Raw genomic sequence first — 22,864 nt, 5'->3', positions numbered from 1 at the left:
GAGGGGGAATGCAGCTGGCGCCCTCTGGTGGGCGAGGTTGAAACCATCTGTGGCCGTGCGGCTCCCCACGCCGCCTCGCAGGGGGCTAGGTGAGTGGTCTGGGCCGCCTAAGTTTAGGCAGAAAGCGAGGAGTAAGTCACGGAGGCTGACTTCACTCGTTCTTTGACTGATTCGCTAGAAGAGGTCCTGTTAGAGCCCTGCCCTTCCTCCTCTCGCCTGTAACCTCTAGAGTCCTCAGCATGTGCTTGGTTGGAGACTCAGGAGACCGGCTGAGCGCAGAGAAGTCATCTCTGGGGGAAGCCTCCCCAGTCAACCCCTCTACCCCCTGCGCGTGGCCCCGTCCCGATATTTACCCCCTGCGAAGCTAGTGAGCGCTCATTGTAAGCCTTGACTGTTTCCTGCGTGGGTCTCCGTGCAGCCCAGGCCGGCGCCTAGCACGCTCCTGACCGCAGTGGGGACCCAATCCACACCTTCCCCTTCTTCCAGGAGTTTCCTGGCCCAAAAGGGCGCCCCGCGGACAGAGTTGGGGATTGTTTTTTCTCCCTCCCCGCTCCCGCCTCTCCTCGATGCCCCTTCTGTCAGCTCAGCGCACAGTAGGAGCACTGCCAATTCACTTTGGTCTCGGAGCGCCGGAGCGCCGAGGGATGAAGGCGTACATCCGCGGTTTGCAGACCACTGGAGGATGGGCAGCCTTGTTATTTGGGGTGCGAGGGGAGACGACTCCCTGGCGGGGTCCGAAGTGCTTAACGCAGTCTCCGCGATTTGCATTTGAACAGTCGGTGGAGAGTCCGCGGCGCTTTGAACGCCGGGCGCAGGAGGCGCGAGTAGGAGCAAACTTCAATCCAGGCAGCCCGCGCCGGCTGGTGTGGATTTGAGGGGCCCAGGGTGGGCCTGGGGCGAGGGATGCGTTTGGAAAGAGGCTGAAGGTGTGTGTTTGGGTCCCCGCAAGGGCGTGTTTGCGGAGAGGGGCTGTTTGTGTTGGCAAGGAGTGTGTGTTTGTGTTTGCAGGAGGCGAGGGTGTGTGTGTGTGTGTGTGTGTGTGTGTGTGTGTGTATGTTTGTGTTTGCAGAGTGTGGGGGCGGCCAGGAAAGGTGGCCCGGCTGTCACTCAGCGATCAGGTTGACAGGCGCTCCCTCATCAGGGCCAAGGAGCTCTGATTGCAGATTCGAGGAAACAAAATAGCAATTGTAATTACGGGGCTTTGATAAGATAAAGGAAGGAGGGAGCTGGCCGGGAAGCGAGCAAGCGAGTGAGGGAGGGACAGAGCGGCCTGCTGGGGCCCCGGCAGAATATTTGCATCTGTCACTCAAAGGGCTGATGGAGCAGTACCTGGCACCCAATGTGAGGGTGTCCCCATCTGCTCCCCTTCCCACCCCTGCCCCAAGCCATAGACTTTTGGGGAGATGCGAAGAATCTCCCAAACTGATGAGCGTTCTAGTTTGGGAGAAAGTTGTCCAAATGCAAAGGAATTCTTTCCTACAGAGAGGCCCCTTGATAGAGGTTAAAGTGTAGTACTAAAACCTTGACCTCCCACTTTAAGGTCCTAGGATGCCCATCTCCTCTGGGGGAGGGAGGAGAGTGAGCTAAGATCATTGAAGTTCAGCTCAAGGCCTTCAGAACCTTCTGGGAGCTCCAGAACCAGAGTTGGATCCTGAGTCAGATACTCTGGCCTCTATCCAGAGAAGGGCAGGTGCCCAGAGTGACTCTGGTTGTGGCTCCAAGACTATGCACACTAAGGGTGGGCTGGACTGCCATGACCCCTGCCTGAGTGCTGCTCCATGCTGTTCTCATCAGACTATTTTCAGAGGGCTGGGTCCCTGGTAGGGAGAAGGCCCTTCCCACCCTCTGCTCTCCATCTCTCCACTCACTTGTTCATTCATGCATGTGCGCACGCGCACACACACCCCCCATTTTCAAGGGCCTACTGTGTGCAGGGCATGAAGTTAAAATGGTGAGCATCCCGCCTGTTTGAAGCAGTGCATCTGGGCAGGCAGACACTCAGCAAGTGGCCTGCAGGGCTCTAAGGCAGAAGAGCATAGTAAGGAAAAGGGCTGGTTTGGGCTGTCACCTGTCTCCCTTCTAATGGGCTCACCTCTTAGTTGAGAGGAGACAGTGCCAGTCCAGCCTTTAGCAAATACAAGTGCTCAATAAATAGTGGTGATTATAATCTGTTGGGGGGGGGCGGGTAGTGGGGAGAGAAAAGCAAGTCTTCCTGGGGAAGCCACTCATGAGCTGAGGTCTAAATGCTCGGCCAGTTTCTTCATTATTCATTCATCAAATACCAACTGCAGAACAACCTTGCCCAGCTCTGTGCCATGAGCTGCAAGTTCTGGTCTAAAAGACATGATCCTTGTCTGGAGGTCTGTGTGTGCAAGAACTGGCAGAGTGAGCAGACTCCTGGAGGTGGGTAACACGTAGGCTCAAGGAGTCTCCTTCTCTGAGGGAGGATGAGGTCTTGGGACAAGTACTCTGTTTTCCTATCTATGCATTGCTCAGTGTTATTATGGCTGGGAAGTGGGAAAAGGTGGGGCACAGGGACAGGTGGGGCACAGAGAAAGGGGAGGTAGGTAGAACTTGGCTGTGCTGCGTACTGCTTCCGGCCTAATGGCTTCCTGGCACCACCCCAACCGCTCCAGTCCAACCCCAAGGACATAAGGTGGGGGCAGTGGGGCAGGGGAGGTCATAGGTGGATGCAGTAGCTGCGTAGGGCATCAGTGGTTCCACCTGCTCCTCAGAAGTATCTGTCCCAGGGCATCTCTGCCCACTCAAGCTGCTCCTAAGGAAGCACCATGGCTCAGGGGTTCCAGAAGCCCCTTGGGGGAAGCAATGAGGGGCTGGGAGAAGCTTAGACAAGTCCCTACCTCCTTTGGTTTCCCCTCTCCCTGCACCGAGCGCCTCACATTTGACACAAAACACCAGTCCATGTCTAGTACACAGTAGGTATGTAAATGCCTAAGTGCACAAATAATGAGACCTTGAGAGGGAAAGGCTAGGCGGCCTGGATCTAAGTCTCTTATTTTTGCCCCCCTCCGCCTGCGGCTCTGGGAGAGCAGCAGCAACTATGGGTCCTTCCAGGGATCTCTGGGCTCCTCTCCCACATAGGTGGCTACTTCAGGCTAGTGTATGTGGGACAGAGGCAGGGGTGATGGTGATAATGGGGGAGGGGACTCTTCTCGCTCTCAGGGTCTTCTTGGAGACCGGACGAGACGGGAGAGACCAGAAACCGGCAGGAAGGGTTACTCAGCAGAAAGCTGGTGGGGAGGTCGGGTCTCCGTCGCACACGCACGCACTACCCGAGAGCCAAGCGCACAGCCATTCACTCCCACGTCAGAGGCCACTTCCAGGGGGCACACGTGGCCGAAGCACACAGTAGGTGGCTCGGAGACCTGCCGCCTAGACTGAGGCGTAAAGCCAACGGGGCTCACCGTGGAGACCCGGCACTTTCCCACCCCGGCGCACCCCGCGGTCCGGGAAACCCCAGCCCGAGGCGTCCCCCATCCCCACGGGTCCAGACCCCCAGGGCGCGCGAGGGGGTCAGGCCCGGGATGGGGGGAGGCGCCCCCCGCCGGCCGCCCCCGCCCCTCCCGCGGTCCCCAGACCCCTCCCCTAGCCCAGACCCCCAATCCCAGACCCGCCGGCCGCCCCGCCCCGGTCCGCCCCGCCCCCGCCCCGGGCTGCGTCCGGGCCCCAGCTCCCAGCCGGGGGCTGCGGGCTCCGGCCGCCCGCCCCGCGCTCCCCCCTCGCGCCCGGTGCGGCGCCCCCCGCCCTTACCCCTCCCCCTCCCTTCCCACCTACCCACCCACCCTGCCGGCCCGTTACCCTCCCGCCCGCTCCGGCTCCTGAGCAGCCAGCGGCCACCGGCTCCGGCAGCGGCGGCAGAGCGACTCGGCGCGGCGCGGCACGGCGTGGCGCGGCGAGCTCGACATTCCACGGGACCCGCAGAGCCGCGGCCGGACCGCCGCCCGCCTCCCGCGCCCCAGCCTTGGTCGGCCGCCGCCGCCCTCGGCTCGTCCCTCGCGGCCGCCCGCGGGTCGGCGTGATCCCGCCGGGGCTCTCGGTGCTCCCCGGGCCGCGCGCCATGGGCAGCCCCCGCTCGGCGCTGAGCTGCCTGTGAGTACGGCCGCCGCCCCCGCGTCCCCGCCCGGCCCGCGCCGCCGCGCCCTCTCCGCTCACCCCGCGCCCTCTCTCTCTCCCGCCCGCTTTTGTCTCCCACAGGCTGTTGCACTTGCTGGTTCTCTGCCTCCAAGCCCAGGTAAGGCGCACTGCGCGGCGGCGGGGCCCGGGCGGGCCGGCGGGGGCCGCCGATTGGCAAGTTCGGGCAGGGGCCCTTGGACCGAGCCTGCGGCCAGCGCTGCAGGGCTGGAAGGAACCTTAGAAACCCAGCCCCGAACTTCCCCGAGGAGGGAGCTAGGGAACAGAGAGGGAGCGCCCTGCCTCAGGTCACACAGCTAGTGTGCAGTGAGACTCGAACGCAAGGTTTCGGAGTCCAGCGCCGTCTCCGGTGCATTCTAGCCAGGATGGGGTGGATGGGGGGAACTCTAGGGCCAGCCACACCTGGCTGCCGAGTAAGGGGGGAGCTGGGGCCCGGGAGCGTTCGTTGTCAGAAGTCCCGGTGACTGCCGCAGGGACTCTTCCGCGGCTCTCTGGGGACACTTGTGGCGGGTCTGGCCGAAAGATCAGGTGCCTAGGCTCTCTGCGCTCTCAACATTTGCTCCGTAAATTTGTCTTTATAAATGTCAGGGGTCGGGCAGCGCTGCCTCCCTACTTACAAGCGCCCTGCTTTTCTAGGAAGGCGGGGTGGGGGGGCGGGGTGAAGGGGGCTGCGCTGGGCAGGGAGCTTGCTTCCCTGTGCGGAGCTGGCCGGGAGTCCCAGGGTGTTTCCCAACAGGTAGGTCCAGATCGTTCCGGGCTCGTCGATGTTAGGCTGAGGCTGCCCTATTTTCCTGGGTGGGGTGTCGTGGCCTGAGCTGGCATGTTGGGGGGATCCCCCAGCCCCTGCCAGCTGCCTGGGGCAGTGGAGGGGCGTGCAGGGCGATGGGGGCCACTTGGGCCCCTGGGCAGAGTAGCATTATAATGGCGTGTTGTGTATTTTTCAATTTCCTAAAGGTAACTGTTCAGTCCTCACCTAATTTTACACAGCATGTGAGGGAGCAGAGCCTGGTGACGGATCAGCTCAGCCGCCGCCTTATCCGGACCTACCAGCTCTACAGCCGCACCAGCGGGAAGCACGTGCAGGTCCTGGCCAACAAGCGCATCAACGCCATGGCAGAGGACGGGGACCCCTTCGGTAAGGCCACCGGCACTGGGCAGGGTAAAGGTAGCTTGTAGAACATACCCCCCCCTTTCCCTGGCTGGCCTGCTGTGACTGGACCTGCCAGCCCCATCTGCACCGGCAGGAGGCTTGTAGGCTCCCCAGCTCAGAAGGGAAGGAGTTAAGGCCAAAAAAAAAAAAAAAAAAAAAAGCATCTTGGGGTCAGCTGGAGAAAAGAGGGCCAGAGAAGGGACCTCGGGGAGTACTTGGCCCACAGGTGCCCCTTCCCTGCCCAGCAGATGAATGAATCCAGGAGTCTCCCTTTCCACCTCCCCCATTCACACACCCCTCCCCAGCTGCAGGTGGAGGCAGAGGGTTCAGCGGGAGGGGGCCTCAGGTTTAAGGGAAGCTCTTGAAAGAGGATATGTCGCCAGGGCCCACAAAAGGAGAGAGTTGGGAAAGAGAAGGGAGCAAAATCCCCCCAAAACTTACAACTTGGAGGGGGTATGCCATGAACCTTTAAATATTTTGATCAGAAGGGCCAATGGCACATGGGGACTAGGCTTGGGAAGGGGCCCTCTCCACTCCACTGACCCAGGAACCCAGGTGGTGGTCAGAGCTGGGCTCCTGGCTGTCCGTGGGGTGGTGAGTCCAGGGAGCTACTGCGGGTCAGAGAGACTGAGGACTGATTGATTTCTAAAACATTCAATATTCCTGCCTTGAAACAAGGCCAATTTCTAGAGTGCTGGATGTACCAAGAGAAAAGCAAGCCCTCTGGGCGGCTGGTGTTGTTTTTAGAGAGCGATTATTGTGAGTTTAAAAACCTTTAAATAATGACCAAGTTAAACAAGCATGAAAGGAGAGGGGAAGACTCTATTAAAATGTAATAAAAAGGTGAGGCATTTTAAGAGCTAAGAAGAAAAATGAAGAATGATATAAAACAGAAAAAGAACGAGCCTTTTTTCAGATGTGGAGTTTGAAAGGAGTTGCAAGTCTGTAAATGTTAAAAAAGAGGTTCAAGATTGTTCTCTATGAATCTCTGGAGAGACCCCCGCGTCTGGCAGAGCGATTAAAACTCTTCTTACTTTCACCTTTTTTAACATTTCCTGAATACTTTCTCCTCTTCTCGAGCCAGTTTGGGGGATCGAGTATGTCTCACTGCATTTTTTCTGCATCGACGTAGCTGACTTCCCTTCAAAGCTGGAGAAGGAGACATAATTTTCCCGGGATAAATCTGTCACTGGGGTGGAAGAATAGGTTTGAAAATGTTAAGCTTTCCAAAAGCCCGGTCGGGAAAGCCGCTGTAAACTTGCAGCCCCAGCTCCCCAGATCCATCCAGGAAGGGGAGTGGGGGCTCTCCGTGGTGGGGGTGGGGGGCGGCCTGCCCGGTGGCCGAGCTCCCCCGCTGCGCTGGCAGGGCCAGCCTGCCGTCCCTTTGTCCCTCTGTCCCTCCGAACTGGCTGCTTGCTTGCTTCTCCTCTCAGCTTCCAAGGAAAGGGAACGAATGCTTAGCTCCTCCTGGGTTTGCTCCACTGGAGCAAATGGTCCAGCATCCTTGGGTTTTGGGGACGGAAGAAGAGGCTAAGCTGGCCTTGGGTGAACTCATCTTCAGACATCAGAAGTCTCATGCCCACTTCTGTCCTTACAAATGTAGGAAGCTTTCCAGGTTCCCTGGTCCCTGCCTGCCAGGCAGGGGTGGGAACTGGAGGGCCCAAGAGCAGAGAGGCTTAGGGTGTATAGCCAGCACAGTATGAGTCTGGGGGAGAATAGCAGAGAGGTCCTAGTTGCTTCCTTATGGGTCCCAGGAAGGAACCGAGGGATTGTTCCATCCCTGTCTGCCCCATTTGGCCAGAGTCCTCTTGCCCCTTCTCCAGCCAGTGTCCTTCCTGGCCCTTAACAGCAGCCACTCCTTGCTCTGGAAGGCAGATCAGGAGAGGGACGAGCAGACCGGCTGGGTCCAAGAGGAGGTGGGTGGGAGGGGAGGTGACAGCTGCATTTCCCTGGCTGACTTGGAGCCAGACTGGGGAGTTGGCCACTGGGTCCCCGCTCTGTGCTTATGTGAAGGGGTGGGGTAGTCACAGGCTGGGCAATGAGGGCTGCCTCACTGACCTTTAGTCAGTTTAGTTTTGAGGACAAAAAAGGTGCTGCCTTGTTAGGGCAGGCTGGGAGGCAGCTCTGGGAGTCCCAGAACTGCCTTCTCAAGCAGGGAAAATGCTGGGCTCCGCAGTAGAGAGGATAGGAGACCCAGCCTCTTCTGTCCTATCCCCAGCAGCTAAGTCAGCCCTCATTCCCTTCTTGGGGACAGCCTCAAAGGGAGGAGTTACGCAAAGAGTAGACAGGGACCAGGACTTCTGTGGCAAGTTGGCTGTCTAAGGGGAGGGGGCAGGGGAAGAAGGCACAGAATTCAGCTCCCTGTCTCAGGGCTTTCCAGACGGAGAGGCAAGCATGCCTGCTTTTCTCCCCTCCTCACCCGCAGTAAGTGTTTGGTCACTGGGGTGAGAAGCCCAGCTGTGATGGAGGTTGAAAGAGAAAAGACTATTTGAGTCATTGATTTCTGGACACTGGGGCTGGGGACAGTGGTGACTGGGAAGCGTGGAGAAGAGCAGAATCCTCCCAGCTGGAGTCTGAGGTTCTGGGAGAGCAGCTGGCTATGTATGGGCCGTGTGTGTAGGGAGAGCAGTCATCTCAGCAGAGCAGGGGTGGGGTGAGGGGGTCGTGAAGGCTGTGAGTTAGAACCTGAGGGGCCAGAAACAGGAGAGATGCTTTAATGTTTGGCCTCCCAGCTGATGTCAGTGTTGTACCCCCAGAAGTTTGTAGTGATATGTGAGGCATGGACACATAATATTTTGACTTTGAAGGATCCCCCGAGATCTTTGAGTAGAGTGGAGCTCTAGTCATGAAGCCTTGACATAAAAGTCAATACTATCTGGTTCTAAAAGAGAGTCTTTTCAGTTTGATGGCCCCAAGATCTCTCTGCAGAACCGTTTGTACTCCATGATCTTATCCACCCCCTTATGTAAATCCAAGTGAGGGGCCTGGGGCCCAGAAAGGAGACTTGATCTTTCGCAAAGTTGCACAGCATATTGGCAGCTGGGCTGGGGCCGGAGCCCACATCTTGGGTACCTGCTCTTGGAGCAGTTGCTGGGGGGATGTGACAGGTCTGTGGGTCAGCTGGGGTGACGATGTGGTACAGTGGGGGTCAGGGAGCTTCCAATAACCATCCCCCCACCTTCCCTGACAGCAAAGCTCATTGTGGAGACAGATACCTTTGGCAGCCGGGTTCGAGTCCGAGGAGCTGAGACAGGCCTCTACATCTGCATGAATAAGAAGGGGAAGCTGATTGCCAAGGTGAGGCCCCAGAAGGAAGGGAGGGCCCCTCCCCCCAGGGTCTGGGGAGTAGCTGGGCTGGCAGAGCCAGATCCCAACAAGGTGGGCAGAGAGACCCAGGGCCACCTTGGGGTTACCTAATGATTGGGGGGGGGTAGGTGAGAGAGAAGGAAACTGCTTGAGAGATGAAAAGCTATAAAGGCAAAGGAGGAAGAAGGAAGGCTAGGGTAGGGGCTGGTGGGGGGGTTGGTAAATTCCATATATCTTTTTAACAAATCGCCAAATTGCTTTGCTATTATGTCCAATTACATGGTACCAGCATTTGGAATGTTCAGTAAGCCGCAGGCCCAGCCCCTCGGCCTAGCTCTGAAATGGCCCCATTAGTCACGGCTCTTCTCCAGCCTCTAGTTCCCTGCTTCCTGGGCTTCTGGGGATTGGGGCTCCGAGTCTCCCCGCAGGTCTCCCCTCCCCCATGGGGTGGCTGCCCTGGGGCCCCTGGGGTCCTGAGGGGCTGAGGGGGGGCAGCTGGGGAAACTGGTGCCAGCAGCTCGGCCAGACTGGTGGGCAGGAGGCCAGGGCAGGCAGGGTCTGGGCCCCCTCTCTGCCCCTCTGTGTTGGGGCCCAGCCCCTCCGGAGACAACCATGTGTCACTGCTGCCCAGGAGGACAGGAAGTTGCCGGGTGGGCTGCGGCTTGTGAGGGATTAGAGAGCGGGTGCCCGGGCGGGGGTGGGGCTGCAGCTCGTGCCCACCCTGCCATCTGCTGGGGTGCCCACCTGCTGTCTGGGGCCGCCTGCCCTCTGCCTCTGCTGGGGGGGGGAGCTCCGGCCAGAGCCCAGTAACGCCGCGTCTGCCCCCTCCCCACCCCCCACCTGCAGAGCAACGGCAAGGGCAAGGATTGTGTCTTCACGGAGATCGTGCTGGAGAACAACTACACGGCCCTGCAGAACGCCAAGTACGAAGGCTGGTACATGGCCTTCACCCGCAAGGGCCGGCCGCGCAAGGGCTCCAAGACGCGGCAGCACCAGCGCGAGGTCCACTTCATGAAGCGGCTGCCCCGAGGCCACCACACCACGGAGCAGAGCCTGCGCTTCGAGTTCCTCAACTACCCGCCGTTCACGCGCAGCCTGCGCGGCAGCCAGAGGACTTGGGCCCCCGAGCCCCGGTAGGCGCCGCCGGCCCCGGCCCCTCCCCGCCGCCGCGCGGAGCGGCTCATCTTGCGAGCACAGAGAACCTCCAGCGAGGTCTGCGCTGCTGAAGGCTGGGGAGGAGCTGGGGGAGCCCCGGGTGCTAGCTGTTGATAATTGTTTGCTGTTGGGCTTTTTGTTGTTGTTTTGTTTTGTTTTGTTTTTTTAAACAAAAGAGAGGCTCTATTTTTGTATTCCACTTGGCTGTGGTGTCTGTCTTCTTAACTTTCAGGAAGGCCCGGGCAGCGGCCTAGACTGGGATTCTGGCGGGGGTTCACCCAGAGTGGGGGGGCTTTTCTAGCCCAGCAGAGGTGCTCCTGAACCCCAGCACCTGTAGGACGAGCTGGCCAGGCGGCCAGTGACTCTACCTCACCCCTTAGGTGTGGGGAGGGAGGGGAGGGTGGGGACCTAGGGCAGGTCTTTTAAGGGTGGGTGTCAGTGGGGGGGGGGGGTGGATGTGTGTTAGTTGTTATTAAATGACTGGAATATTTATTTAACTTGGGTATTAAAAACGTGTGTTGGAGGGTAAGTCCTGCCAGTGGTCAGCTTCCACCCCCTCCCCCAGCTGCCCTGGCAGATGAGAGATGAGGCAAATCAGGCCCCAGTTCTGACTGTAGCTTCCTTCCAGCCTGAGGTCCCGCGCCCGCATCATTGTCACAGAGGTGCTCTCCGGATAGGACAGAAGCAGGGGAAGGGGCAAGAAGAGGCACTTGCTTAGCTGGTCCTGGGAGCTCTCGTACATGGACCTCCTAGCTCTTAACAGGAGTCACTACCATCACTTCCCCCGCCACCTCTGGGGCAGAAATGATGGCTCTGCTAGGACCAGAACTGCGCTCATGGATTCCGTGAGTTGTTAAAAAGTGCCTCTGTGTGTGTGCCTAGGTCTGTGTGGGAGACAGGTTGGAGATGCCAGAGCTGGCTCTTTCTGAGGAGCAGGCTCCAGAGAATGAAAGACAAGAGCAGTTGCCAGGGCCCAAGGTGGAGGGTACGTTGGAGGGGAGACCACCAAGACTGGTGTTGACAGTCACAACGTGGAGCAAGTGTTGACTTTTGAGGATTCTGGTTCGAGAGCTGAGAGCAGAAGGTGCTGAGCTCAGGTGCTGCCAAAGGGCCCAGAGACCACGGTCGTGGGAGGAGCGCAGACCCTGGAGAGATGGGGCCTAGGGGGAGAGGAACTGGGCCGGACCGGAGGGGAAAATTCGTGGGGGGAGAGCAGGATGCAGACTCTGGCCTGGAGGACCGGGCAGCAGCTCATAGGTCAGGAGGAATGGCCTGAGAGGGAAGACAGCTGTGGAAGGAGGAGGACCAGGCCGTGCCATGGCAGTGGGAGAGCAGGTCATGGTGCGGACACGGGGGCTGGCCTGCAGTGGGCGGAGAGGTGTGTGTGTGGACTTGTGAGATGGGCATCATGCCACATCGAGGGAGAGTCCAAGCCCAGAGGCGGCAGGTCTCCTGAGGGCAGAGCTCACCCAGTCTTCATAACTGAGGCCTCCCATTCTGGCTGTTTCTGCTGCCTTCTTTGACAGTGTCCTTGGACTGGTCCCACGGTCCAGTCATTGGCCTAATCCAGAAGCCTCTTCCTTCTGGGCCTCTGTTCCTTGGCACTTCCATTGGGTGGGGGGAGGGCACCCCAAGGCTTCCTAACCACGTGGGCCTCTCGGAGTTGAAGCTGCAAGTTCCAGTGCCAGGCCATCCAGGTGGACCAGGAGTTCGAGGGCCTTGGGGTAGAGAGGTTGGGGATGCCCTGGGCTCTGTCCGTGCCACCTTATCTGGCTTGCTATGGGGGCAAGAGGCTCTGGATAGAGTAGGTGTCTTCTGGTGCATAGACACCTGGGATGTGGGAGGGGCTCTAGACATCTCTCTTCCTGCTCCCCCAGTTCTTAGTGCCTCCTCCTCTGCTCCATCCCCTCCCCTCCCCCTTTAATTAATTCTGGGTGAGCAGCCTGGCTTTATTGTGCAAGGAACTAGGGTCTCACTGTGGGAAAAGTCACACCTTCTGAGCAGCTTCTGATGCCATGCAAATGAAGAGACCGTCCAGGAAACGCTTTCATCTGCACGGCCGCCTGTCCAGCCCCCAGCCCAGTAATTGCCCACATTTCATTTGTTTGAGAGCAATTCCTGGGGGAAGCCATAGGGTAGGAGGGAGTCTGGGGTGGGGGTGGGATGTCAGGCTCTCCCTGCTTGGGATCCTGGCCACAAAGTGGGGCCAGGCTGGGCCAAGGCTGGTCACTGGCTAGGCCAAAGCCACTCCTGAAGCCCCCAGGCTGGGGATGCCCGAGTACTCCAGGGTGTTAGGTGAAGTGTGCCGTGGTTGCTGGAGGGAGAAGAGGTGAGCTGTCCAGAGAGCCAGACCTGCCTTACAGAGAGGCGAGAGATGACTGGGGGTGGGGGATGGAGGGGTGTAGAGGTGGACAGGAGGTGGGGATATGCTCCTTGAGGCTTCCTGGGCCTTTGGGAAGGGGTTGACTTCCAGCAGGAGCCCAGGCCAGGGACCCATGGGAGTGGAGCCCAGAGTGGTGCGGCTAGGCTGGGCTGGAGCACCCACCACCTTGTTTATCTTTGCCCTGCTGCCTCCACAGAGCCCTCGCTAATGGGGTTTTACAGCCCACTCAAGCTGCAACTGGCCAAGAATCAATCATTACCGGCACTTAGTGGTTTGATAGTTAACAGCCTGAACTGAAGCCAAACTGGTTGTTAACTGTGATAACAACTGATTTCAAGGGGTTATTGCCGGCCCAATATGCTCAGTCCATTTATTTCGGGGAAAACAAGCAGGGAGCTGTTGCAAGGCCCAGAAAAGGGAGGAGAACTGGGCTCTTCTCGGCCAAAAGGTCTGCTGCTCTTAGAGTGGGTGCTGGCTGTGAGGGCCCTGGGGCCTGCCTGAGGTCTGCACGAGGCTTGACCTCCCAGGACTCACTCAGGACCTGTGTGCAGGCCCAGGTGACCCACACGGAAGGCCCTCTCCATTCCTTTCTCCTTAGTTCTTACCTCATCCCGATCCCTCCTCTCCTTTTTTTTTTTTTTTTTAATAGCAGTACTGTCCATGAGACCCTCACAGGGACCAACTCCCCACGAGGAGGAGGCAAGCCTAGTGGGCAGGCCTCCACTTGTCCCCACCCAGCAGGTGGGGCTGGACCCGCTCACCCATTTCTCTCTTACCCGAGCCTCCCAGAACCCTGCCAACTCCAAACCAGAACCTTACCTTTCATTTCAAGGTCAGCGAAGACTCCACCCAAGCCTGGATGAGAAGGCATGAGTGAGGGCTCTCTCCTCGGGGTTCTGTCCAACCCTACCTTCTCCTCCAGCCTCATGGCCAAGCATCATTCTAGAATGCTGCCACAGCAAAGGACCTCAGGAGTTCCCCCATCATCTATAGACAGACAACATAGGGCCCGAAAACCACATAACAAGGGTCAAAGCCAGTACTAGAAACCAGGTATCAATTTCCAGACCCAGGCTGCCTCTTGAGGATTGTAGGTCTTTTCCTAATTCCATTCATTCATTCATTCATTTGATATTTATTCAGTGTCTATTGGGGGCTAGGCTCCATTGTGGGTAGAGGGACAAGCAGGAAAGGAGACAAAAGCCCCTGTCCTTAAGGAGCTCATATTCTAGCAGGGTAGGGGGACAGAGCAAAGAGTATATAGTATAGGAGACACTGAGAGCCATATGGAGGAAAATGCAGAGAGGAAATGAGTGTGAAAGGTAGGGTAGGGGAGTAGCAATTTTAAATAGGGTGCTCAGAGAAGGCCTCATTCAAATCTTAATGTTTGAGCAGACACCTGACCAAGGTAAGGCATTCAGGCACTGGGGAGGTGGGGGAGGGGCCATCCAGGGGCCATCCGGGTGGAGGGAACAGCAGGTGCAAATATTTCTGCATTAGGGGAGGAGGAAAGAGGCCAGTGAAGTTGGGGCAAAGTAGGGAGGATATGGGTGTGTGTGGTGGGGAGGGGGCATGGAGAAGGCTAGAAGCTGAGGTGAGGCCAGAGAAACGGAAGGGGTGGTAGTGGAGGGCCGATGACCACATGGGGCCGTTGAAAAGACTTTAGTTTTGATTCTGAATGAGCCAGCAGACCATCGCGGGGGTGGGGGGTTGGTTTGAGCAATAGGGTGACAGGCTCCGAATGAAGTTTTAACAAGATGACTTTGCAGCTATGCAGAGGACAGACAGCTCGGGGGCAAGGGAGACCAGTTATGAAGTCACCGCAGTAATTTAGGTGAGAGAGGATAGCGGACTGGAGGCAGGGGGAAGGGAATGGGATTTGGGGCAGTTTTTGCAAGTGGGGATGACAAGATTTGCTGATGGGTTTGAACGTGGGCTGTGAGAGAGATGGGTTGAGGGGTTTCCAGGGTTTCTGGTCTGAACCACTGAAAGGATGGAGGGGCCATTTGCTGACATAGAGAAGATTCCAGAAGGGGCAGATTTTGAGAGGAAGAGCAGTTTGGTTTTGGATATGTTACATCTCTGCTGACTAAGTAAACACTCAAATGGAGATGAGTCTGGAGAGCGGGGGAGACGTCTAGTGTGAAGATACAACTTTGGGAGTATTCAGCACCCAGGTGTTTTTTAAAGCAGGAGATGGAATGGGTTCCTCCGGGGGGTGAGCAGAGCTAGAGAAGAGAGGAGCCCCAAGCCTGACCCTGGCACACTCCAAACATGGAGAGGTCAGGGGGTGGGGGGAGTCAGCCGAGGAGATCGAGCATGTGTGGCCCATGAGGCTGGTGGGAGGAAAACCAATACGGTGTGGTGTCCTGATGATGTAGCACAAAGATAATGTCTGGGCCCGAAGCTTTAAGTGCCCTACCCCCGACCGACCCCAGGGCCGAGAGCGAGTAGCCAACAATAGGGTGGTTTCACCTGGGAATCTTCTGGGCTCTTCTGTCAGCCTCCCCCTGCCTCTCATCCTGCTGCCTTTACTCCAGAACCTAACTCAACTCCAGTCCGCCTACTCTTTGACTTCTCTACCCGACCACCCTGCTCTAAGCCGTCACTAGCTCTTGTCTGACTTATGGGAATCAGCCCCTAACTGCTCTCCCTGGTTCCTCTCATATCCCCTGACTATGCTTTCTGTGCTCAGCAGCCAGAATTTCCAAAACACAAATCTGATCGTGTTACTCCACCTTATCTAGAGTTGAACTCAGACTCCTTTCCATGGCCCGCACAGTCCCCTGCACGCTCTGGCCCCCTGCTGCCTATATAACCTTAGGGCTTAACCACTTTCCCTCTTCTCCGTGGCACTTGGGCCACACCTCCTTCCAGCTTTTCAAGCGAGCCACGCTCTCATCTGCCCCAGAGCCTTTGCACATGTTGTTCCCTCTGCTTGCAGTGCCTTTCCTCTAGATCTTGCAGGGCTGAGTGCCCATTCTGTAGATCTCTGCCGTCACTCTCTGCTTTATTTATTACCCTTATCACTATCTGATATTATCTTTTTAAATAAGTTTTTATGTATTTATGTATGTATGTATTTAGAGAGAACACTAGCAGGGGAGGGACAGAGAGAGAGAGAGAGGGAGAGAGAGAATCCCAAATAGGCCCCTCGCTGTCAGTGTGGAGCCCGATGAGAAACTCAATCTCACAAACCGTGAGGTCATGACCTGAACCCAAATCAAGAGTCAGACGCTTAGCCGACTGAGCCACCCGGGTGCCCCTGATATTATCTTGTTTTTCACATACTTGCTTTTGTTCTGTCTGTCCCTCCCAAGAGAGCAGAGACTTTGAATTGCTTACTATCCAGTGCCAGAACCAGTGCCTGGCACGTCGTGGGTTTTTGGTAAATGTTGGTGGAAGCGATCAACTGATAGAATGAGAGCAGACTGAGGGGCCATTGAGTGGACACGGAAGCTTGGGGGTCCTCTGTATCCAGAGCTGAGTCAGTCTTGAAATGCCTGAAGGTCGGGGAGACCTGAGGATGGTCCTATGACAGATGATCCTCGGAGCTCATCCCGACATGCACAGTCTTATTAAAAGGAGGTCCAAGGCTGTCTGAGCCAGGCTCACTCCCAATTTTCTCAAGCTGCAGTACCTGTTTCCAAAGCCTGGACAAATGAGCATGTAAGCAGGGCCTGTTGGGATGGACATATCAGAACCTCCCCCAAATTCTGCTTCCTTCCCTGCCACTGACTTTCCACAGCAACCAGGGGACTTCAAAGGAGAGTGAAGGGGAGTTAAGAGCCAGAGAGCAGAGAAGAGAGGAGGAGTAAGTGGTAGCAAGACAGATGGGGAGCTGGCAGGAACTCCGGAGGACCCCCAAGTCCCATGGAACTGTGGAGGGTGGTGCCAGTAAGGTGCTTTTGGTTGCCCTGCTTCCCCATCTGGATCTCTTGCTGACCCTCAAGAACTAACTGTCCATCTGGGCAGGCCGCAGAGCTGACCCTCATGCGTGGGCTCCTCCTACTGGCTGGCAAATGCTAAGAAGGGCTCGGTCTCAGTCCTGCAGTCCGTCACTGCCCCCCCCCCAACCCAAACCCCGCCAACCTCACCCCCTGCAACCCCTCTCTCAGTGAAGCAAGCTCAGGCCGCTGAATCAGTCTGGGAGCTGCGTTTCTTCTCCCTTCCTTCCTTGGCGGTGGTTGGAGGGAGCACGTGGTGAAGAAGAGAGTCAGGCATTCTCTTATGCCAACCAAGGTCTGAAGCTTTGGCACTGGGGGATTAAGGCCCCCAGTCGTGAAGAATCAGCTGGGCTCTAGTTTGGGGCCTGGCTGGAGGTACTCAGAACAGGGGGCCAGAACTGGATTCTGCTTTGAGGAGGCAAAGAGGAGCCTGGACAGAGCTCTCCGTGGTTTGCAGCCTTCCACTACCTTGGGTCCAGAGAACGAGAAAATGCCTGGGCCCAGGGCCTGGGAGTGGCAGAATGGCAAGCCCTCGAGGAGCCGGGGCACCAGGCCCTGAGACCAAAGCCAACTGCCTGGAGAACCAGCCAGTGACTTTCAAGAGTGGGAGTGGCCAGGGCCAACACCAAATTCCAGCTGTCCCTGTCTGCCCACAGGCACACAGCTTCCAAACACTTGGGCTCAAAACCTCTGCCTTCTTGGCCTCCTCCTTGTTTCCAGTCTCCGACATTTAACATTTCAACTTGACAAACATCACCAACTCTTGCTAAATCTTTCCTCACAGAGCAATTCCCCCTGTCCCATCACAACCTATGCTGGGTTACTGCACGCCCTCCTGCCTCACTGTCCTGCCTAGTCTCTCCCTGGGCTTTCTGCGCACCCTCCCCTCCCTGCCTCCCGCAGCTCTCAGGAATGAAGAACAAGCCCATAAAACATTCATCATGGGTAATACACCATGTAGGACCTGCCCGATCTCAGTTCCGATAGGAGAGGCTGGGTCAGTAGGATGCTGGGTCTTTGGCTTCCGAGGGTTTGGGCTGACTTCTCCATCTTGGGCTCAAGTTCCAGCCCCTTCCATTAAGCCAGGCCTGATCCTCTCTGGTGGGGGAGGGGGGTTTCTGGGTAGAGGTGCTAGCATCCCTGGGGACGGAGAGGTGGCTTCGAAGGGTGCTCCTAAGTGAGGCATGACTGGTAGCTGGAAGACGAGATGAGCTGTGACCAAAAGCCAGAGGTTTGTTCTGAGAGGGACAAGGGGAACAGGGTCAGAGCCTAAGCGTTCGGTAAGACAGGATTGTGCACCGGTGTGAAGAAGGGAGGGAACAGCATCCGGGCAGGTCTCTGTGTGGGGGCACTTCCATCACACCTGGGGGGCAGGTAGAGAGAAGGGAAAAGGAATCTTCTCTTACTCTCTCAACACCCCTGGAATTTGTTCTGACACTGATGTGCCCATCCCTCCCCCTCCCAGCCAGGCCTAACCAAATCGGAGAAGGAATTCAGAAAAATGGCTACAGCAGCAGCAACCAGAAATCAGATGCGGCGGCTCAGTGTGACGTTAGGAGTCAGGGCTTTGGAGTCAGACAAAACTAATCCTGAATCCTGGCTCTGGTGCTCCCTAACTGTGTAAACTGTAAGTCACCTCACTTCTCTAAGCCTCAACTTCCTCACCTGCAAAATGGGCCACATACTCCCCTTTACAGAGTTGTCATGCGGGTGAGGGTTTACGGAGCCGGTGAGCTGTCTAGCAGATTGCCTTAACTACGGTTCCTAACGAGTGGTGGCTACTGTGGGGAGGGACTCTGGGAAAGGGGTTGGGCCGGCAGAGTGAGGTCCCCGCAAGCCTGGGTTTGTCCAGTGATGTCATCCAGGAGGCACCATGAGGACAGGAGAAAGGCAGAGTCTCCAGGGAGGCTATTTTCCTGGGAAAGCATCTCTAGCGACTCAAAGGCCCAAGGTAGCCAGGAAGCCCGAGATGAGGGGCAAGGCCCTTCATGCACAGAAGGCCTAACCTTGTCTGCTCCCTCTCACTTATCCAGGTGGACATGCCAGCCAAAGGCCTGAGCCCCTGAAGGCCTGGGATTGCTGAGAGGGGAGGTGTGGTGGTGTCCCGCAAGGGGGATGGTCTTCCAGCTCAGTCCTAGAGGCCAGTGTGTGTCTTAACCACCCTGCTGCCCAGACCCGGCCTTGCCTCCCCTCTCCCAACCCCCAAAGCAGGGACTGGGGAGACAGTTGTCTGCACTGTCTGGAGTTGGAAGAATGGAAGGAAGGAGGAGCAGAGAGAACGGGGAGAATCGATATTCGAGGCTTCACCTCTTTCCTCCCAGCCAATGCCAAGCCTTTCCTCTCCCGGGGGCCTTGCACTGACTCGCGCCAAGCTTCCCGGGCACCCACTCTGTGCCAGCCATCGAAGCAAGTATTATGAAGCAACGGTGAGCAAGTCAGATAGACTCCCGAGTCCTGAAGCTTCCTTTCCAGTGCAGATGGCCACGGTTCGCCCGTCAGTGCTGATGAAGTGTGGGAAAGGCTGAAGCAGAGGAGGAGCACGGGGTGTGTGAGGAAAGAGAGGTCCGGGGCCGAGGGGGCACACTGCTCGGACGTGAGGCCATGCTGGCTTAGAGGCAGCCGGGTGGGAGCAGAGACCCTGGGCTGCTCCCGGTGGAGCTCAGCTCAGCTCAGTCCCGACTCGGTTCAGTGCACACTGAGGGCAGAGTTGCTGGAGATGAAGGGGTAGACAAGGCAAGGTCCCGCCTTCAGGCTGCACCCCTTGCCTTGGAGTTCACAGACGAGTAAACCCCCTGCCGCCATACCGCGTGGCGTGGGCAATGCGTGGGTTAGCGCCACGTACCCCGCTTGACTGGATCATGAAAGCGACCCCGGAGAAGATGAATCAAGAGGAGCAGCTGTGGAATCCTCAGGGAAATTCTTCTTCCCTGAACCTTCATTTCCTCATCTAGAAGGTAAAAGGTTTGAACCAGATTATTTGTTTCAGGGGGAAAAAAAAAAGTTGAGCAGCAGAACCTAATTTCCTGAGGAAACCCTGCGTAGAAGTCTATTTCATAAACTAGACGTAGACAATATTTGCTTGGGTCAGCGCAGGGATTGGCATCCTCTCAAATTCGTCCTTCGAGTCTGACATTTCAACTGGGGCAGGTGGGGAAGGCGCTGGAGGGTCTGAGTCCTTCAGGGTTCTCTCAGGCACCCAGGGGACGATGCTGGCAGGGACCCCCCAGAGAGGCAGGGCTGGGTGGGCTGCAGGCCTGCTGTCCAGGGCCGCCCCCTGGGCCCCGCCGCGGGGGAAGGTGCCTCCAAGAGGAGCGGCGAAACCCACTCCCTCCTCAGAGCACCTGGACCAGCGAGGCTGTTCCCACAGCCTCTCAGAGAGGCTCCCGTCTCTTCCTGCACTGACCACTCACACCCAGGGATTATCCCAACCAGAAACTTCCATTCGGAACAAAGCTCCCAGGAATGAAACCCGAGCTACCACTGAGAGGCTCCCAGGCTAACTGGGAAGTGGCTGGGAAAGGGAGGGAAAACTTGCAAAGCAGTGGGAGCCTCAGGGAGGCCGTGAAACCTGAAGACAAACGACCAGCCAGCGGACTGGTGCTCTGGAGCTGCCACTGCCCTTCTGCAGAACCAGAGGTCAGGGCTGAGCCGAGTGGGAAAGCGAGGGGGAAGTGCACCCCCAGGCTGCGCGAGGGGAGAGTAATTGGTGCACCTGTGGCTAGGGCCAATATCCCCTGCGAGGCCCTCAGGGCTGGCCTGCAGTCACTCAAGCTGCCCCTCCCTTCCCCTCTTCCCCCCACCCCCTCCCAGCTGCTTCCACTTACTCCAGTGGGCCGCCGGATGGGTCCGCCACAGGGCTGCCAGCACACCCAAGGCGCGGGAGGGTCATAGCCACGGTTACCATTTTTCAAGCACCCAGCAGGTGCCAGGCGGGCCGCATATGTTATTTCTAAGCCTCACGACAGCCCTGCAAGGTGGGCGCTACTGGCCCCATTTCACAGATGGGGAGACTCGGGCTAAAAACATAAGCAATTTGCTCCAAGTGATAGAGCTGTTTAGTGGTTGACCTAGGATCTGAGCCCAGGGCTTTTGGACTCTGAAGTCTTAGAGCAACTTCTGCCACACCACACTCCGCAGTCATAAACTTCCTCATCAGAGCCCAAGAACCCTAGTTATTTCAAAAATAAACTCTTCTTCAGGTCATGGTCCGAGACAAAGGAAGTGCTGTGAGTCGTCCTCTCTCTAGCTTGGATCCCGTGACCATGTGAAAGTGATTCGCTTCTCTGGGGTTGACGCCTCCTCATTTGTAAAATAGGACGCAGAAGAGTGCCTACTTAGAGGTGGGGGGGGGGCCAAGGGTAACACATACAAAGTATTTAGAAAGTGCTGGGCACAGAGGAAGCGCTCAATAAATGCTATTATTGTTATTCGAAGAAGTCCTTGTCCCCTTTGCCTAGACAGCCCTGAGGAACAAGCCTTGCACCAGGCCGGGTGGATTATCTGAAGCCCAACCCCCTCCCTCCAGGTTAGAAGGCACCTCAGGTATTCTGGGAGCCAACAGGGAAACGTCTGCTCCTACCTCCCAGCTCCACGACCTTTGGTGGGGGAGCCCCCAGGTCTTCCACGCAAATAAGCCGCTTAGCTGAGCTACTCCTACGAGTCTGCCCTGGTGTGGTTCTGAAGGCTGACTTCGAGTCCCAATCCAGCAGAACGCTCCGTTTCGGAGAATCCTTGGAAGTAAGCCAACCTAGGCCAAGGTAAGGCAGTTGGGCTGAGTCCCAGAGTCTGGGACATTGTTTAGGTGTGGGACCCCCTGTGGTCCTGCGGAGTGGGAGGCAGCTTTGGACTCCGAGAAGGAGTACCTTTGCCGTGCTAAGGCCAAGAGCTTAGCCAGAGGCTGACGACTATCCCCCTGACGACTTCCCTGACGACTATCCCCTGGGGCCGGCACCCGGGGCACCGAGGACTGGTTCTTCCCCGAAGGTAGAGGGAGACCCTTGCTGGTCCCTGCTCAATTCCTCAACACCTGGGCAGCTCCAGGCCTGGCTTCTGGCTGCCATTAGTGACCGGGGCTCAGTCTAAGAAGTCAACTTTTGTGATGCCGATGCTCCAGCCTGTGCAGTCAGCAGAAGGTGGCAACTGAGAACGGCTGGTGGGCTGTGTAGATGGTACCTTCTGGCTTGGGCACCGACTCTAGGGGCTTAAAAATGATTCTCTCCACTGCCATGTACCAGGCCCTGGGCTCCACTCCACTTCTCATTCACAGAGAGAGCAGTGGTTTTGTTCCTGTTCCCAGGGAGTTTACACTCTCATAAGAGAAACTATATATACAAATGACGGTTGGATGTCAAATAGGCAACTACAAATGGGTGTGCTTTCCAATTTTATTCCAAGTATTCAGTGCGGTTGAGTCCGATAGCATCATTACCTTTTAAACGTAAGAAAATCAAGGCATAAAGGCAATATCAATATCGATTCTGAGTCCATACTCATAAATGTTTTAAGCTAAGTGCTTAAGTATCAAGACCACAGTGTGTATGTGTGTGTGTGTGTGTGTGTGTGTGTCTGTAGTATGTTCACGTAAATATTCTTTAGTGAGTGCTTTATGTTTCAGGCACTGTGTTTACATACTTTATTTCAATTATTCCTTCTATCGACCTAACGACTCTCTGGCGTTCATTCCAGATTTACAGAGGAGGACATGAGGGTTCGGCAGGGTAAAAGAATGTCTCTGAGCCACACAGCTGGCACATGGCTGAGCCAGGATTGGAAGCCAGATCTGTAGACTCTAGTCTTTCCACTCTGCAAAGCACACCCATGACTAATAATGCAGAACAGAATGAAATGGAAAAAGTGAACTAAACAGGTACCAGCATGGTGCTAGGGAATTTCTAAGAGGGAAGAGTTCCCACCTGGTGGGAGGGAGAAAGCCCTGAGGAACAGAGACCCCCTGGCCCAAGGTCACATGGCCGGCACTCGGCACTCGTCAGGAGTTAGAGGGAACATTCCAGTGTCTAGACTCCAAGGTCAGTACCCGTTTTGAATACTGCCGACAACAAAAACTTTGAGGGGAATTCACCTCAGTCCTGTTCTGCTAAAGAAAAGAATTCTCTTTTTTGCGAGCCCCTCAGAACCTGTGTGAAATTTGGCTGAAGTCAAATCTCGTAGAAGAGCGGAGGGAAACAGGCCTGTCTCCTGGGGCCAGAGTGGCAGCCGTACTTCCCGCCTTTCTGGTGGGTCAGGATCACCTTCCCTGCCCCAAAGATTGGGACTCGTTTTGCACTCTTTCCACTACAGAGCAGCCAGAACAAAAATTTCTAAACCAAAGACTGTTTCTAAGCCAAAGACGGTTTCGAGTCACCTGCATGCTAAAAAGTCCCCACTCTTGCCCAATGGCCACTGGCTAAAATTCAAATTCCTCAGCCAGGCACACGAGGCCCTTCCCAATTTGGCCACAAGTTCCCAAGCTTCTCTCCTTCCACGTTGGTGGGAGAATCTAGCAATAACAGATCTTTTTTACCGTTTCTCAAATACTTCATGCCCTTCCATGCATTTGCCTTTTCGCATACTGTTTACCTAGGCGAACTCCTACATACCCTTCAAAACCTGGAATTGTCTCTTCCCCATTGTGTCTCCTGGGCAATCCTGCGTGGTGTGGTCTCATACATTATTCTGTGTATAACACTGTTATAACTACTTATTGAGGATGATAATTCTTCATGTGGTTTTGGAATATACTAGGTGCTTCATTAGTTTTGGTGAATGAATGAA

General features: G+C 56.5%; 1 protein-coding gene across 4 annotated transcripts; it reads left to right on the top strand.

Moving 5' to 3' along the window:
• The first annotated feature begins 4,078 nt into the window (after positions 1 to 4,078).
• FGF8 (fibroblast growth factor 8) lies at positions 4,079 to 9,745 on the top strand. 4 transcript variants are annotated; one of them, XM_047072690.1, is made up of 7 exons: positions 4,079 to 4,110; positions 4,216 to 4,252; positions 4,578 to 4,592; positions 4,817 to 4,888; positions 5,140 to 5,287; positions 8,493 to 8,599; positions 9,455 to 9,745. In XM_047072690.1, the coding sequence occupies exons 1-7, from the start codon at positions 4,079 to 4,081 to the stop codon at positions 9,743 to 9,745; spliced, it is 702 nt and encodes a 233-aa protein (XP_046928646.1). The 4 variants fall into 4 exon arrangements, with proteins under 4 accessions (XP_046928646.1, XP_046928645.1, XP_046928648.1 ...); XM_047072689.1 differs by having other exon boundaries at positions 5,107 to 5,287; XM_047072692.1 differs by lacking the exons at positions 4,578 to 4,592; positions 4,817 to 4,888.
• The last annotated feature ends 13,119 nt before the right edge of the window (positions 9,746 to 22,864 follow it).

Source organism: Lynx rufus, unplaced genomic scaffold (genome assembly GCF_022079265.1).
Source record: "Lynx rufus isolate CCGP_SWC_20201006 ecotype Redwood Valley unplaced genomic scaffold, mLynRuf1.p SCAF_11, whole genome shotgun sequence".
Classification (NCBI taxonomy): Eukaryota; Metazoa; Chordata; class Mammalia; order Carnivora; family Felidae; genus Lynx; species Lynx rufus.
This window is presented reverse-complemented; position numbering and strand designations above follow the sequence as displayed.